At 36.5% G+C, this 14,213-nt stretch overlaps 1 protein-coding gene across 4 annotated transcripts in view; it reads left to right on the top strand.

Moving 5' to 3' along the window:
* The first annotated feature begins 614 nt into the window (after positions 1-614).
* tcea1 (transcription elongation factor A (SII), 1) overlaps positions 615-14,213 on the top strand; it is a 38,434-nt gene continuing 24,835 nt past the window's right edge. Inside the window, exons 1-2 of one of the 4 annotated variants that reach the window (XM_051929386.1) lie at positions 615-633; positions 11,676-11,738. In XM_051929386.1, the coding sequence (XP_051785346.1) occupies positions 11,712-11,738 (27 nt within the window). In that variant the 5' untranslated portion in view covers positions 615-633; positions 11,676-11,711. Of the gene's footprint in view, positions 634-668; positions 688-1,018; positions 1,266-11,675; positions 11,739-14,213 lie in introns of those variants that run through there. The other 3 variants (XM_028803530.2, XM_028803528.2, XM_028803529.2) reach the window with 3 other exon arrangements.

Genomic DNA, 14,213 nt, shown 5'->3' with positions numbered 1-14,213 from the left:
TGGTGAAAATACTGTAACTAATTTCTAGTACAACGGAGAATATTTAGACTTTAAATTGAAGCTCATATTTTAATATCTCACGTACATGACGCAACTGCTCTTGTTTTGATTATGTACTTCTATCTCATGAAGTAAATCATTACATTTCTTATGAACACCCCGCATCATGGCAACTTACGCTAATTCATAATACTAAAGAAATACAGTACCTTAAAAATGATTGGTCGGCTCTAAATTTTGTACAAGTTACACTTTTGTCCTAAAGTTCTGAGCTGAATTATACCACATGGTTGCCTACGTTTTGAATGTGTGGTGTTTAGTCTCTATTCTGTTACTTCTATTGATATATATAAAAAAAACATAGTTTTAAAGTAGGTCGGAACTTCAGGCAGAAGATTCTCAGTCTAAATATCCGTCCATTATCTCCTCAATGTCTGGGTCGCAGCCAATCTCGACACAATCGATATTCTAGAATTGTGTAACTACGTGAATGGGAAGCTCTAGGATTTGGCAACAGAAGCGTTGTTGCCATGGAGACCACGGCAGCAAAAGTCACACAGTGTGAGTGTACTGTAGGTAAATAAACACGGAAGCGGAGTAAGCAAGACATCGTCCACTTGCTTGTGCATAAAGGTGGTTCGCTTTATATGGATACTTTAAAGGAGGCATAAATACAACGAGTCGACGGTTAGTCTTTACCTCAGCCATCTCGGGAATAAAATTACCGCTGCCTAATATTTACATTACGAACTGGTATCGGAAGTACTGATGGTAGTATTAAATGGCTATTACTTTCGCTATTGATATAGATACAAACGTATGTCACTACTTAATCCGAACGCTTCTTAATGCACAGCCAACCGTCATAAAAATATATACATGTACAAAACAGTGTAATTTCGAGACACCAAACAGTTAGATACCACACAACTAAATGAATGAGACGACGACCGGTCATTTTGTCAGTCAGTAAAGCAGAGTAGTTTATCGTCTATCGACTGCATCTCCCGCCCTTTTTCTCCACCCAGCGATTAGTTCTGTCTGCGTTGCGCGCTCCGGGCGATGGAGCTTTGCTCACGCCGCCATTGAGTTGCGAGTCTGACAGTGTAGCTGGTGAAGCTTTGTTTGGGAGCTGCAGCTGTTTTTTTAAATATTGTTCAAACAAAGCGCACCAAAAACTTTCTTTAACCATGAGTAAAAAAGAAGAAGAAGAGATTATAAGAATCGCTAAAAAGATGGACAAGATGGCGCAAAAGAAGAACGGGGTGAGCTGAGCGTTGCCGTGGCGTTTTGCAGTAATTGCCGGGTTCAGTGCACATTTGAGTGCCTGGCTACCAGTTGTGTTGCGGTTCAGGAAAGCGGGAGGGCTGACGTCGGTTGGCGTAATAGACGTCGTTTTTTTCCTGCTAGTTGTTTTGGAAGAGTGTAAGTGATGTCAGCGCGCAACTGTAGGCTTCTTTGCAATTGACATGGTTTTGGATTGGTAGAATGGGAGAACTCGGCAGTCCTGCATATTATCACTACAGTGAGCTGCTTCATAGAAGCATCTGCGAAGTACAGTAGCGGGAGCCTTACTTCTGTGCAAAGTATGATTGACGTTTGTATTGGTTGCCGGCACAGTGGCAAATGGCTTGCTCTCAGAGACTTCTACATATTCCATCCTTAGCGGTGGGTGTAATGACGTGAAGTGCTGACTGGCAGTTAGCTGTTTCGAATATTTTGTTAACTTTAATATCTTGCAGTTCTGTATTATGCTGTACTCTGTGTGCGGCATTATACGATCATCTTTTCTTAACTGCTGTCATTATACAAGTATAAACTTAACACTGACGACCTACACTAATAGGTTATGTACCTCAATATGTAACTTTTTGAAAAGTATTTGCTACTCGTCCGATCTTTCGTTTGCTCATAGGTCGGCATGATTTTTATTACTGAAGTATTGCGTTGAAGGTAATAGTAACTTTCGTGATGACAGGAAAACGTGCTCGTAAAATTAATTTCTGAGGATTAGTTGCAATCGTATAAAAAATACACTTACTCCAAATAGACCTACAGCTATCGGTCTGCTGCTAACGAGAGACTGAAAATATGCTCCCTTAGATGTAAACTGGCTCTTGAATGTTATTAATTTTTGTGTCTTAAAAATATGAAAAATTGTGATCCAACTTTAAATGTGGCTCTGAGCTGTTCACTCTGGGAAACTTATAAATTCACTGTAGATCACAAGATTTAAAGTGTCCCAAGTTAATATATTTCCTCGAATGCATACCACCTGCACTTCACCCACCTGAAGCTAAAAGCATGTTTGAGCCTGATCAGTACCTGTATGAGAGACCAACTAGGAAAAGCATGGGTTGCAGATGGAAGAGGTGTTGGTGAAGCCAGCAGGTTCAGTGTGTAAATCCCAATGCACCAGTGGAGTGACAGAGACAATGGGTGTAAAAAAAAAAAAAATATTTAGCACTGTCCTTCGTATGAGATGTCAAACTGATGTCCTAACTGTCCGTAGTCATGAAAGATTGCTAGGCATCTTTTGTAAAGAGTAGTATGTTTCTTGATGTCCTGGCTAAATTTGCCTGCTGAAGCCCCTTTTCATTCTAGCCCCCAATCATGTATCTCTCACTCCTTCACCATCTAATAGCTAAATGTATTGTCAATATACTAGGACATGAATAGCTACTGTTGTATCAATGAATGTGGATAAAATATACATTGGTGGTTGAAGTGCTTCCCCACTGTCTATATTATAATTAACCTTTGTCACAAACTCCACACAGAGCCATAGCAAGGTTTGGGGCATCCACCCGTATAATTGGTATCCTGGCTGCAAAGTCGAAAAAATGAATACAGCACTGAAGTGCACAAAACCGAGTCCAAAACAGAACTGAGGGAATAGGGAAAAGGTGGAGGCTTTTAAAGGGGAAGACAGGAAGTGAGGTCAAAGGGGTCGGGCTCATGAGGGTCTTCAACCATAGGCTCGAGCCCGGACGTGACATCACAGGGGTGTAGCCAGCAAGGTCTTCTTCCATAGGCTCAGTCCCGGAAGTGATGTCAAGAGGACCAGGTGGAATCTCCCGTGAATGGTGTGCAGGAAAGGGAGAAAAAGAGTCAGTGCACTCTGTCACATACTGGTCTGATTCGGAATTGCCCTTACTCAAGCCGTTTAGCTGTCTCCCATGCGCACGTGTGTGACACCTAACAAATCTAAAAAATAGTAATGATTTAAATACTTTGTTTACTGTGGCACAGTTATAAGTGCTGGTGTAATATAGCTCCAGAATCCTTACGCACCTGGCTGCTGTTTGTGTCAAGTTTGCTCACATTACTTACCTTACCTATTGAAAAGACATTTATAGTAGGCTGATGGGCAACTCGTAATTTTCCTTGTATGAGTGTGTATGTGTGATCTGAAATGCAGTGATGCTGCATCCAGAATTGTTTTGTGCCTTGCACTTAGCAAGGCCATAGATAGGCTCCAGTCATCAGCAGCCTTGTATTAGAATGTTCATGTTAATAAAATACATTTTTCATTAATTAATGTGTGACGTTTAGTCAGCAGTTACTTCTTTTGTCTCCCAGTTCTACAGCGCAGGTTCAAATCACAGCACTTTTTCAACAGTCTGAATTTAGTGGCAGACAGTTTTTCTTAATGTATAATTTGTAAAACACATAACATTTTTTTTCACAGTTAGCTGTCAAGCTGTGAACCTAGTTAGTTTCATCTACTTACAAATGAAAAACAAGCAGTGTATGCATTCAATACTGTGATAACTGACTGATAGTAGAAACATAGCTACACTTTAATTAAAACACTTTTTTAATGTGGTCTCCTTTTTCTGCTATAACACTTCACACTTTTTGAACATGCTTAAAATAGGTAAAGATTCTCCACCATTTCAGTTGTCCTACATTTTTGTGGAAGAAAACAAGTGTGACCATTGCAGTGGAACACATGATTCAGGTTAGGCTGATTAAATCTGTGGATTGCTCAACATGATGTGCAGTGCTATGTATTCTAGCATTAAATATTTAAATACAGTATTTCTTTTAATGCTTGTACAATGTACCCATGTCCTGCAGATATCCAAGGTGGATATTTTCATGCATGTTAGAATAATTTTGGTTAAAGAGCACAGTATGTACAGTAAGATGTGCAATTGGTTCACACATTTACATAATTCTTTATTAGCCATGCAGTTAGAAAATGCAATGGTGAATGAATTGTATGCAGAGATCTGTAAACAGTAGGATCAATGCTGTGAATTAGTAGGGTTCACCATATCTACTGTTTATCATTTTACCCTGATACTGGACATCCACTAACTGATCCCTTAATTGCATTGCTATGATTAAAGATTTTAGCACTGGTTACATGAAGCTACTAGTTTCAGATAGTGTGGCAGCATATTACTTGAAGTTACTGCAGCAGGTTATGCAAATACACAATTATACATCTAAGTTTAGTTTTCAAAGTTATTTAAATACTTGGATTCTTAGTCCAAAATCTAATTCCATGGAGTGGAACTTTTTTTAGAGACGATACCGATCACTAATATCATTTTACTGGATTGGCCAATTCAGATTTTTTATTTTTCTTTCTTTACATCTTTAAAAATTTTGTAAACTAAGCTCCTGCATAACCAGATGCAAAGAAATCTTTTGTTCTATATTAAAATGTTAACTTTGGTATTTTTATAATAAACTATGGACAACAGGTGTTAAAAGTTCATTTTTTAACAAAATTAAATTCTGTATGCTTTTATTTCAGTGACCATAAATATACTAAAATATTTCCCTTAAAACATTTTTTTAACAAATAAAATATGTTGAGAAAACATCTATCCATAATACAAATGACATTAAAGAAAATAAAATACTTATCATAATTACAAGCTGTCATTTCTTAATTTAAAAAAACGTATTTTTCACCATCGTCTAACAAAAAATATCTTCTCACACATTGATTCAACTAATTAATTTTGGCAGTTAAACAGTACGCAAATGTAAAAATACATGCACTTAAAAGTTTTTATCATTTTTAACCATTGATTGCCCTACAGCTGTTTTGCTGTTAAAATGTACATTTACTATATTTATACAGAATTTTTTTTTTGTTTTTTTGTACAGTGTACCAGCAAGATATTCCTAATTCATCCATCCATTTTCCAACCCGCTGAATCCGAACACAGGGTCACGGGGGTCTGCTGGAGCTAATCCCAGCCAACACAGGGCACAAGGCAGGGAACCAATCCTGGGCAGGGTGCCAACCCACCGCAGGACACACACAAACACACCCACACACCAAACACACACTAGGGCCAATTTAGAATCGCCAATCCACCTAACCTGCATGTCTTTGGACTGTGGGAGGAAACCGGAGCGCCCGGAGGAAACCCACGCAGACACGGGGAGAACATGCAAACTCCACGCAGGGAGGACCCGGGAAGCGAACCCAGGTCCCCAGGTCTCCCAACTGCGAGGCAGCAGCGCTACCCACTGCGCCACCGTGCCGCCGATATTCCTAATTCTTCAGGTGTAATTACAAATACGGATTACCATTTTAATTATTCAGTACTTGTTTCTTACCAAAATGTGTACTGTATGACACACACAAACAAATAATAAGCACAGTACAAACCTTTTAATATGCCACAATTTTATTAAATGTTCATAATATGTTTATCAAGACGATGCAAGGCTAGCATGCTTATGATTTTACAAGTAAAATGGACAAAATTTACTGTTAACACTAACAGACCTATTGTTTACTAAGTAGCAATTTCAAGTTCTTCTGTATCTCATCATTTTCTGATTGAAAATATGAGCTACTGTACTTAAAACAAGTTTGCTCACTGTCCAAACTGAGCCAAGCAATGCTTGTTTTAATTAAAAAACAAAATTAAAAGGTCTGAATTAAAGTACTGCTTTTCTTACTGTTTGTCTTAATTGCACAAGATTGCTCCTCATATTCATTTTTCTCAGTTTATTAGATTACTTCATTTTCTTTCATGTAAAGGCTAATATTTCAGTTTTCACTTTCCCTAGTAAAGTCTGCCTAGCTGCTCTCTGTTTGCAAGAAGTTTGCAGCCAAAAAAAAAAAAAATTGTGTTAGCTGATTTACTTTTATACCTTGCATAAAGAGGAGCAATACAACCAAAGTACAGTAAAGCTTAGTAAAGCAGATGTTGGAAAAAAAAATCATTTTTTGTGATTGACTGATTTACCCTCAATGATCAAGTCTTATGTAGTGAAAAAATTGGCCAGTTTAGGTCAACGGCCAATCAATTGGAGAATCACTAATCCCAGGTCAAGCAGCATGTTAATCACCTTTGTTGGTACAACAGCGTTAAATGATGTGAAATTGTTTATATACAGTGTTCTGCCTTTTCAGCTTCCATTATTCAGTTGCTCCAGTGTGGTATAAATTTTAAGAGGTGCATTGCTCCTGTTGAGCTGTTGTTGTGGTTTGTAAACCACATGGACTATAGCTTTTCATAAAAACACTGGGTAACAAAAATTAACATATTTTTTTTGTCATGTGAATCAATATAGATGAACCTTTCAGTATTTTTTTTGTGCTGAATTTCAAAAAATCTAATGAGACTTTCTCTTTCACACAAGGATTTTAAGTAACTTGATTAAAATTTGCAATAGATTTATATGAACACTAAATACTCATGGTAGCAGTGTTTCATATTAAAGTAGAATTGTACAATTTTCTGCTGTAATTGGCCTCAGAAAAATCTGTATTAAGGGTTCAGCAGTAATCAACAAGCACACTGGGACTCCAATTGTCTTGGTATTGGTTTTCCATTCCAGAGGTGTTCTGATGAAACGGTTTTGCCATTCACTGCCTGCTCCAAGATTTCCAGGAGAGAGTTTGGAATGTTATAAAATGTTAACAAACAGTAATTAAAGTATTTTAATCCTGAATTTAACTATTAAAGCGTCATACATTTTAATAAGGGTTTATGTACTAAATATACAGCCTAACAAATGACACAACTCAAAAACTATGGGTGCATTCACCAAAGGAAAAAAAAAATCACTTTGTGTCTCATCATTATGAGATGTAAAAATCTCAATGACGAAGTAAATGAGATTAGATAGGATCTTGTAATTACGAAATATTAAGTTGTAAGATCTTATCTTGTATTCACAAGATCTTATATTATAATTATATGTTGCTAAGTAATAATCACGATAAAATGCTCACCCACTCCCACCCTGATCATTTTTTCTTTGGTGAATGCAGTGCTCATCTGTAAATAGATTTTTCTTTATTTTTCAATTTTACCATACATGCATCTAATTCAGACCACCAGCTTGATGGTTTTTGACTCATTTAAAAGTTCTCATATTTCATTTTCAGAAATACAAAAAATGGAATTATTCAATGATAATGGTATTTTACACAGGATTAACTTTTTTGTTACTGTCAGATGGGGCATAAAATATTGAGTTCATCTTGAAGAAAAATATAGAATGTGATTGGATTAGATTTAAAGTTTTTAAATCTGAAAGAATGTCCGGATACTACCACTTTATACATTATGGATACACCTGTGCTTAGAAGTTTTCATCCCGTTATTGATCTTAAAGAGCTCATTCTGCATTTGTTATATATTTCCTAATTGCTGACCGTAATATGTTAATTCAAGCCTTTAGTAAATTAGGCATATCACTTGTAATTTACAGTTTATGAAAAAGAAATTACAGCAATGTTTGGATAGATTCACAGTCTGTACATTTTTTTTCAATGAATAGGTGACAACCATTGCATACTCTGGGCCTGTTGTAAAATGATAAATATCAAGTACAATAAAATGTATGCATAGCGTAACTAAGTTACGCTTTTTTGAAAGTTTGAGTAGTTTTAAATTTTGTAGTGATTTCATTAAAGAGTTACTAGATTATGTTTATTAAATCATATTGTAACAGTGAGTCATATTGAAAAGTAAGGGCAATTATAAAATGTAATTACATGTGTCAATGGGTTGCATAATATATATGTACAATATCATAACCCGTAATTGCAGCCACACAACATGTTCTGCGTTTCTGTGTTTTAATTCAGACAAATTTGAAAATTTGTTAATGCTTTTCATTGTGAGTTTTTAAAATTTTAAAACTTTGTACTGCACACTGTATTTGAGATATCTCAATGAAAATGTAACTTTCCTTACAAATTTCTTTGAAGAATAATAAATTCCCCATGGGGATTAATAAAGTTTATCAAAGCAAAATCAAAAATATAAAAAAAATGTGTCACATTTGAACAGGCCTAGTTCTTTTATATGGACAGGTATGAAGAGAACAGTAGGTGATTTTTTTTTTCCATTATTCAGAATGGGAACTCACATAAAGTGTGATTTACTGGAAATGTATAATTTCTAAAAATTGAGTTTCTATATGCTTTCTTTCAATTAACAATATCTACTTTAATAAAAGTACAAGTATCTGTGTGTCAATCTGATTGCTATGCCTCTGTTATATGTCATTTTGTATGGGATTCATAAAAACAGTGCTAATATGATGTGCCATCTAGAATGAAAAATGCAGTGCATTTTGATCTATTACATGTATTACAAAATGCATTACAATAAATAGTACAGTGCAAACGTTAACTGCAAATACCCTGAGGTGTGCATTGATAATTTAGTTTTAACTCATTTTAGAAGGGGTGGCCAGCCATCCATCCATCCATTTTCCAACCCACTGAATCCGAACACAGGGTCATGGGGGTCTGCTGGAGCCAATCCCAGCCAACACAGGGCACAAGGCAGGAACCAATCCCGGGCAGGGTGCCAACCCACCGCAGAACACACACAAACACACCCACACACCAAGCACACACTAGGGCCAATTTAGAATCGCCAATCCACCTAACCTGCATGTCTTTGGACTGTTGGAGGAAACCCATGCAGACACAGGGAGAACATGCACACTCCACGCAGGGAGGACCCGGGAAGCGAACCCAGGTCTCCCAACTGCGAGGCAGCAGCACTACCCACTGTGCCACCGTGCCGCCCAGTGGCCAGCCAGTAATTGCTTAAAATGTTTATGGGAAGTGGTAGAGCATTCTTTAAATATGAGAAAAACATTTTTGATCCAAATCTGTGGCTTGTAACAGGTGTATTGAAAAACTTCCAGAATTTGCTGTACCTCACCCCAGCTCCAAATAGTTTCCCAGCAAGCACTAATATTTTATAGAGACAATAACTCTTGAGATCTGTTCTGATTTGTCACCTGTTTTGTAGCCTCTGACATAAGTAGGATATACAGTACATGATTATATTCATTAAGATGTGCCTTATTTTATTATCATTGCAAATGCTTGCAAGAAAAACTTTCTTATTGGGATGTGGATTAAAATATGCATGTTCAAAAGCGAGTTTTTATTTTGTAGCATAAAGTCTTTGCATACCTGAAATACTATGAGTATATAATAGTATGTAAATGTTTTAGTCATGCGCTTTATTTATTATTATTTACATAACATATACTGCATAGTGGTCACACTGGTTTTCATGAAAAAACTTACTAGATTTTGTGTATGGCACACTGGATCATTGGAGGAAAGTGTGTCAGTCATTTGAAGAATATTTTATAATATACAGTATAAAATAAATAACATTGATAATTGATTGAACATATAAATGCATTATTTAGAGAAGCAACACACCATGTCTAAGCCTTCCATAATTGTAAGCAAGAAAACATCATATGTCAAATTTATCCCAAATAGCCATCTTACAGTAAATAATTTCCAGTTTTGTAGCAATAATTGAAAACATGAGATCTATGCCCATGAGGAAAATGTTTTTTTTTTCCCAAATCAGTCAGTAACCGTGGATAATCCTCATTCTTATGACCACAGCTGTGAAAAACCCCAACATGATCAAATCAATTACTTTTATTTTATTATTACCTGTTTCTTGAAGGTTCAGTCAGCTCCTTGTAAAAGATTAAAAAATAATTTAGCAGAATACCAGAGTGAGGTCCCTCAGGGTTAACCATGTTTTCCAGAAACAGAAACCTAGCATTACTTGATAGCTATACAAAGTTAGTCTTCTGTTATCATCTAGTTTGTCTTAGGAAAATGCTAGACAAAGGAAGCTTTTGGATTCAGAGTTTAATCCTCAGTGTGTTGGTTGTAGTTAAATGTGTAATTGAGCAATACCCAAATTAATTATTCTTTCCAAGTTATTGAGCAGGCTTATCATAGTTATCATTTGTAACATATATGCACAAATGGAATGTGCAAACAAGGATGACAATAACAAGATAATACACAAAACATATTTCAGCTTCTCTGTGATGATATGAATTTTCCAGATTTTAAGATAGCAATATTTTACATTGTGCCTTTGTATACTTAGTACCATCTGTTAGAAGGGTCTGACTCACCAAAGTTTACCCAGGTCCGTAGCTTTCCCGTGGTGGTACAGGAGAGAACACCCTGCAGGAAACTAAGAAACCTGATGCACGCAGATACACTCAGACAGAAAGATAGATAGCACATCTGGGCATATCAATACGGAAACATGGGCCTCTACTATGCAGAAGGTTCTGTAAGGTATGGTGGCCTAAATGTGTGATTGAGAGTGTCGACAATGTAGGAGAAATTAAAGGCCAGGTCCAGGAATTCCTAACACTGTATCTTATATGGGAGGGGGATCAAGAAGGACTGTCAAGCAGTCACAAGACATCCTGGGTGCTAGGATCCATCTTTCAAATAAATGTACAGAGTTATGAGCTCTAATGAGAGACATGGGCATCTGCCAGGAAGTGAGAAAATCTTCTATCTCCAGATTGTGTCCCATATTTGAACTTGCCCTTTTAGTTAGATTGTTGATTAGGTGGGCCTCTCTTGTAGTGTTGTTACCAGCCCAACACACCACAGCATAGAAAATCGCACTGGCCATCATGGAGTTATAGAAGATGTAAAGGATATCAATTTCCACATTAAAAGAACAATGTCTCCTGAGGTGAAAAATCCTCCTGTACCCTTTTTCTACTTGATGGTGTTGGTGCTTTTCTTAATGACACGCATAGTGTCAGTGAGGAATAGCTGAGTTGATCGCGCTTGCACGTGAACTAGCAATCGGCCAGTTTCCCCTTGGGATGCTCTGTGGTCGATTAGTCCACCTGCATGTACCTACACTCTCAAAGCCTGAGCTGCTCTGTTTCTATTTAAAAAAATTCATGCACCACCACAGAACCCTGATATGATGTAACACATTATCTTAATCCAGTATCTGGTAAACATATCACCCAATTGTTTTGTGTGTGTTTTTATAGATTGTTGGTTAATTGCTGTGTTAGTAACTAATACCTATGGAACATTTCATAGTTAATGTTAGTGAATTTTATTAAATTTATTTGGTATGGGTCAATCTGCATAGAAATTAATTTCTCATTTTGCTCTGCAGCAGTATGTTTTAATAGTAACTGACGAAGCTTATTTACCTTTTAAAGCATTTAAACTTTACTCTAAACTTTAAATGTTAAAATGAATTTAGAAGTCTACATGTCGAGTTAATAACACCGAATTTGAATTCTCTGAAGTGCTTTTCATTAATGTCTGAAGTTTATTTTTACATTGTATTTTTTGTAGATTTAGTTAAACACTGTACACTAATTTAGCTTTTCTGTCTTTTTCTCTCTAGTCTGGTGCTTTAGATCTGCTGAAGGAACTTAAGAATATGCCAATGACTCTTGAGTTACTGCAGGTAAAGAAAATAATGGCTTGTTAAAAGTATTCACATTGCTACTGAAGTCATGTTGAACATTTCCTCTTTTGTTATTTGAAGTCTGTAGCTCACTGTCAAAATTGTACTATTCACTTAAAGCAAGATTTAGTCTACTCTGTAATTTTTTTTTTTACATTGAAATATATTTATGTGTACATGTTAATTTTTTACTGTTACATGGTTAAGTGAGTGAAAGGTAAATTTAAGCATTCATAATAGCCTAACATAACATTATTCAGTGTGGTACTTACCTAAACCAAAGTAAAATTCCAAACACGTTCAGTTTTCATGTAAAAATTGCCTGCTTTATAAACCTCAGACTAGTCAACTAATCTAATTTTAGAGTTTCTGTTTTATTGCAGTTTGTACAGGTTAGAAATAAGTAATTAATGATGAGTGAAGAGAAAGTTTTGATCCCAAACCTAAAAAAACTATTCTGTGATTCAGATTTTGTAGCTAGCTATGGAATAGCTCCTGCATGCTAAAAAAATGTGGTTTATTCTTTTTTTCTTATTCTGGAGCCAAGTTAACATGGATTCTGATAACTACCAATAAATAAATAAAGACAAGTGTCATATTGTTGTTGAATTTCTTAGGCTAGTAAATAACAAGCCTTCAAAGATTGATTCTTATGTAGAATCGGTATATATCAGGAGCAGGCCCCTTCATATGCCACAACCTAGATGGAGTACCCATAGTCTAGCCTGCCTTTGATTTCAGTAACAAAAGTAAGCATTTAAACTGTGGAGCAAATAATATTTAAGAATGAAAGAGTGGTGGTGCATGAGATGCAGCATGCTATAGGAATTAGTTACACTTAATATGAAAACATTCTTCACAAGCAGTTAAACATAAGTAAAGTCTGTGTATCTGGTGTGTCTAATATGTCAACTCTTCAAATGAGACATCACTGCATCCAGTTTTTCCAGGAGAGTTTCAATATAATTCATATGTAGAAATGTATATATGAAGCATTTCATCAAAGGGAAGATACTGGGATACATTGACCAAAAGCACACAGAAGTCAGAGCCATGGGAGCATGATGATTTTACAACACGAGACACATTGATTTTTGATGAAAATTCTACAAAAATTGCATAACTATTTTAGTATAAACCCTTTGATTATTCTTCTTAGATGTGAACATCAGTTGGACAGATGGTATGACAAAATCTTGCAGGACAGATATGGAGAGGTGGTATGACAAAAGCTTGCAGGGCAAATGCACTCTGTACAGAGAATGAGGGTTCTGCTTTGTTTGTGCAGGTGTGAGGCATCTCACTTAATTTTATGTGACAGCATGGCTCAGAATTTTCTTCTTTAGCATCTGCTTTGAACACTTCAGCTGTTATATATACACTGCCTGGCCAAAAAAAAAGTCGCCACCAAAAAAAAAGTCACACTCTTTAATATTTCGTTGGACTGCCTTTAGCTTTGATTACGGCACACATTCGCTGTGGCATTGTTTCGATAAGCTTCTGCAATGTCACAAGATTTAGTTCCATCCAGTGTTGCATTAATTTTTCACCAAGATCTTGCATTGATGATGGTAGAGTCTGACCGCCTCTCTTCTTACCCTGATGCGCCCATCACTCTGGAACAGGGTAAATCTGGACTCATCAGACCACATGACCTTCTTCCATTGCTCCAGAGTCCAATTTTTATGCTCCCTAGCAAACTGAAGTCTTTTTTTCCGGTTTGCCTCACTGATTAGTGGTTTTCTTACGGCTACACAGCTGTTCAGTCCCAATCCCTTGAGCTCCCTTCGCATTGTGCATGTGGAAATGCTCTTACTTTCACTATTAAACATAGACCTGAGTTCTTCTGTTGTTTTTCTTCGATTTGATTTCACCAGACGTTTAAGTGATCGCCGATCACGATCATTCAGGATTTTTTTCCGACCACATTTCTTCCTCGAAGACAATGGATCCCCACTATCCTTCCAGTTTTTAATAATGCGTTGGACAGTTCGACAGTTCTTAACCCAATTGTAGTAGTTTCTGCAATCTCCTTAGATGTTTTCTCTGCTTGATGCATGCCAATGATTTGACCCTTCTCAAACAGACTAACATCTTTTCCACGACCACAAGATGTGTCTTTCGACATGGTTGTTTAAGAAATGAGAAGCAACTCATTGCACCAGTTGTGGTTAAATAACTTGTTGCTAGCTGAAAGATAATCGCCCATGCAGTAATTATCCAATAGGAGGCTCGTACCTATTTGCTTAGTTAAATCCAGATGGTGACTTTTTTTGGCCAGGCGGTGTAGTTAAATAACTCGGGTTTTCTTGTTGTACCTTCAGGTTCACTAATAATACATTAGCTTCTTTATGGTTACATTCATTATAACTAGGCATTGATGTAGCTCTCTGTTCAGAAAAGCCTAAACTGCAATTTGTTTTCTGAGTTTGTGAGACTGACTTTTTATCTATAAGCTATAGTGTAGCAAAGAAT

The sequence above is a fragment of the Erpetoichthys calabaricus genome, chromosome 6 (genome assembly GCF_900747795.2).
Source record: "Erpetoichthys calabaricus chromosome 6, fErpCal1.3, whole genome shotgun sequence".
In the NCBI taxonomy this organism is placed as follows: domain Eukaryota; kingdom Metazoa; phylum Chordata; class Cladistia; order Polypteriformes; family Polypteridae; genus Erpetoichthys; species Erpetoichthys calabaricus.
Note: the sequence above shows the minus strand (reverse complement) of the source record. Positions and strands in the feature narration are given on the sequence as shown.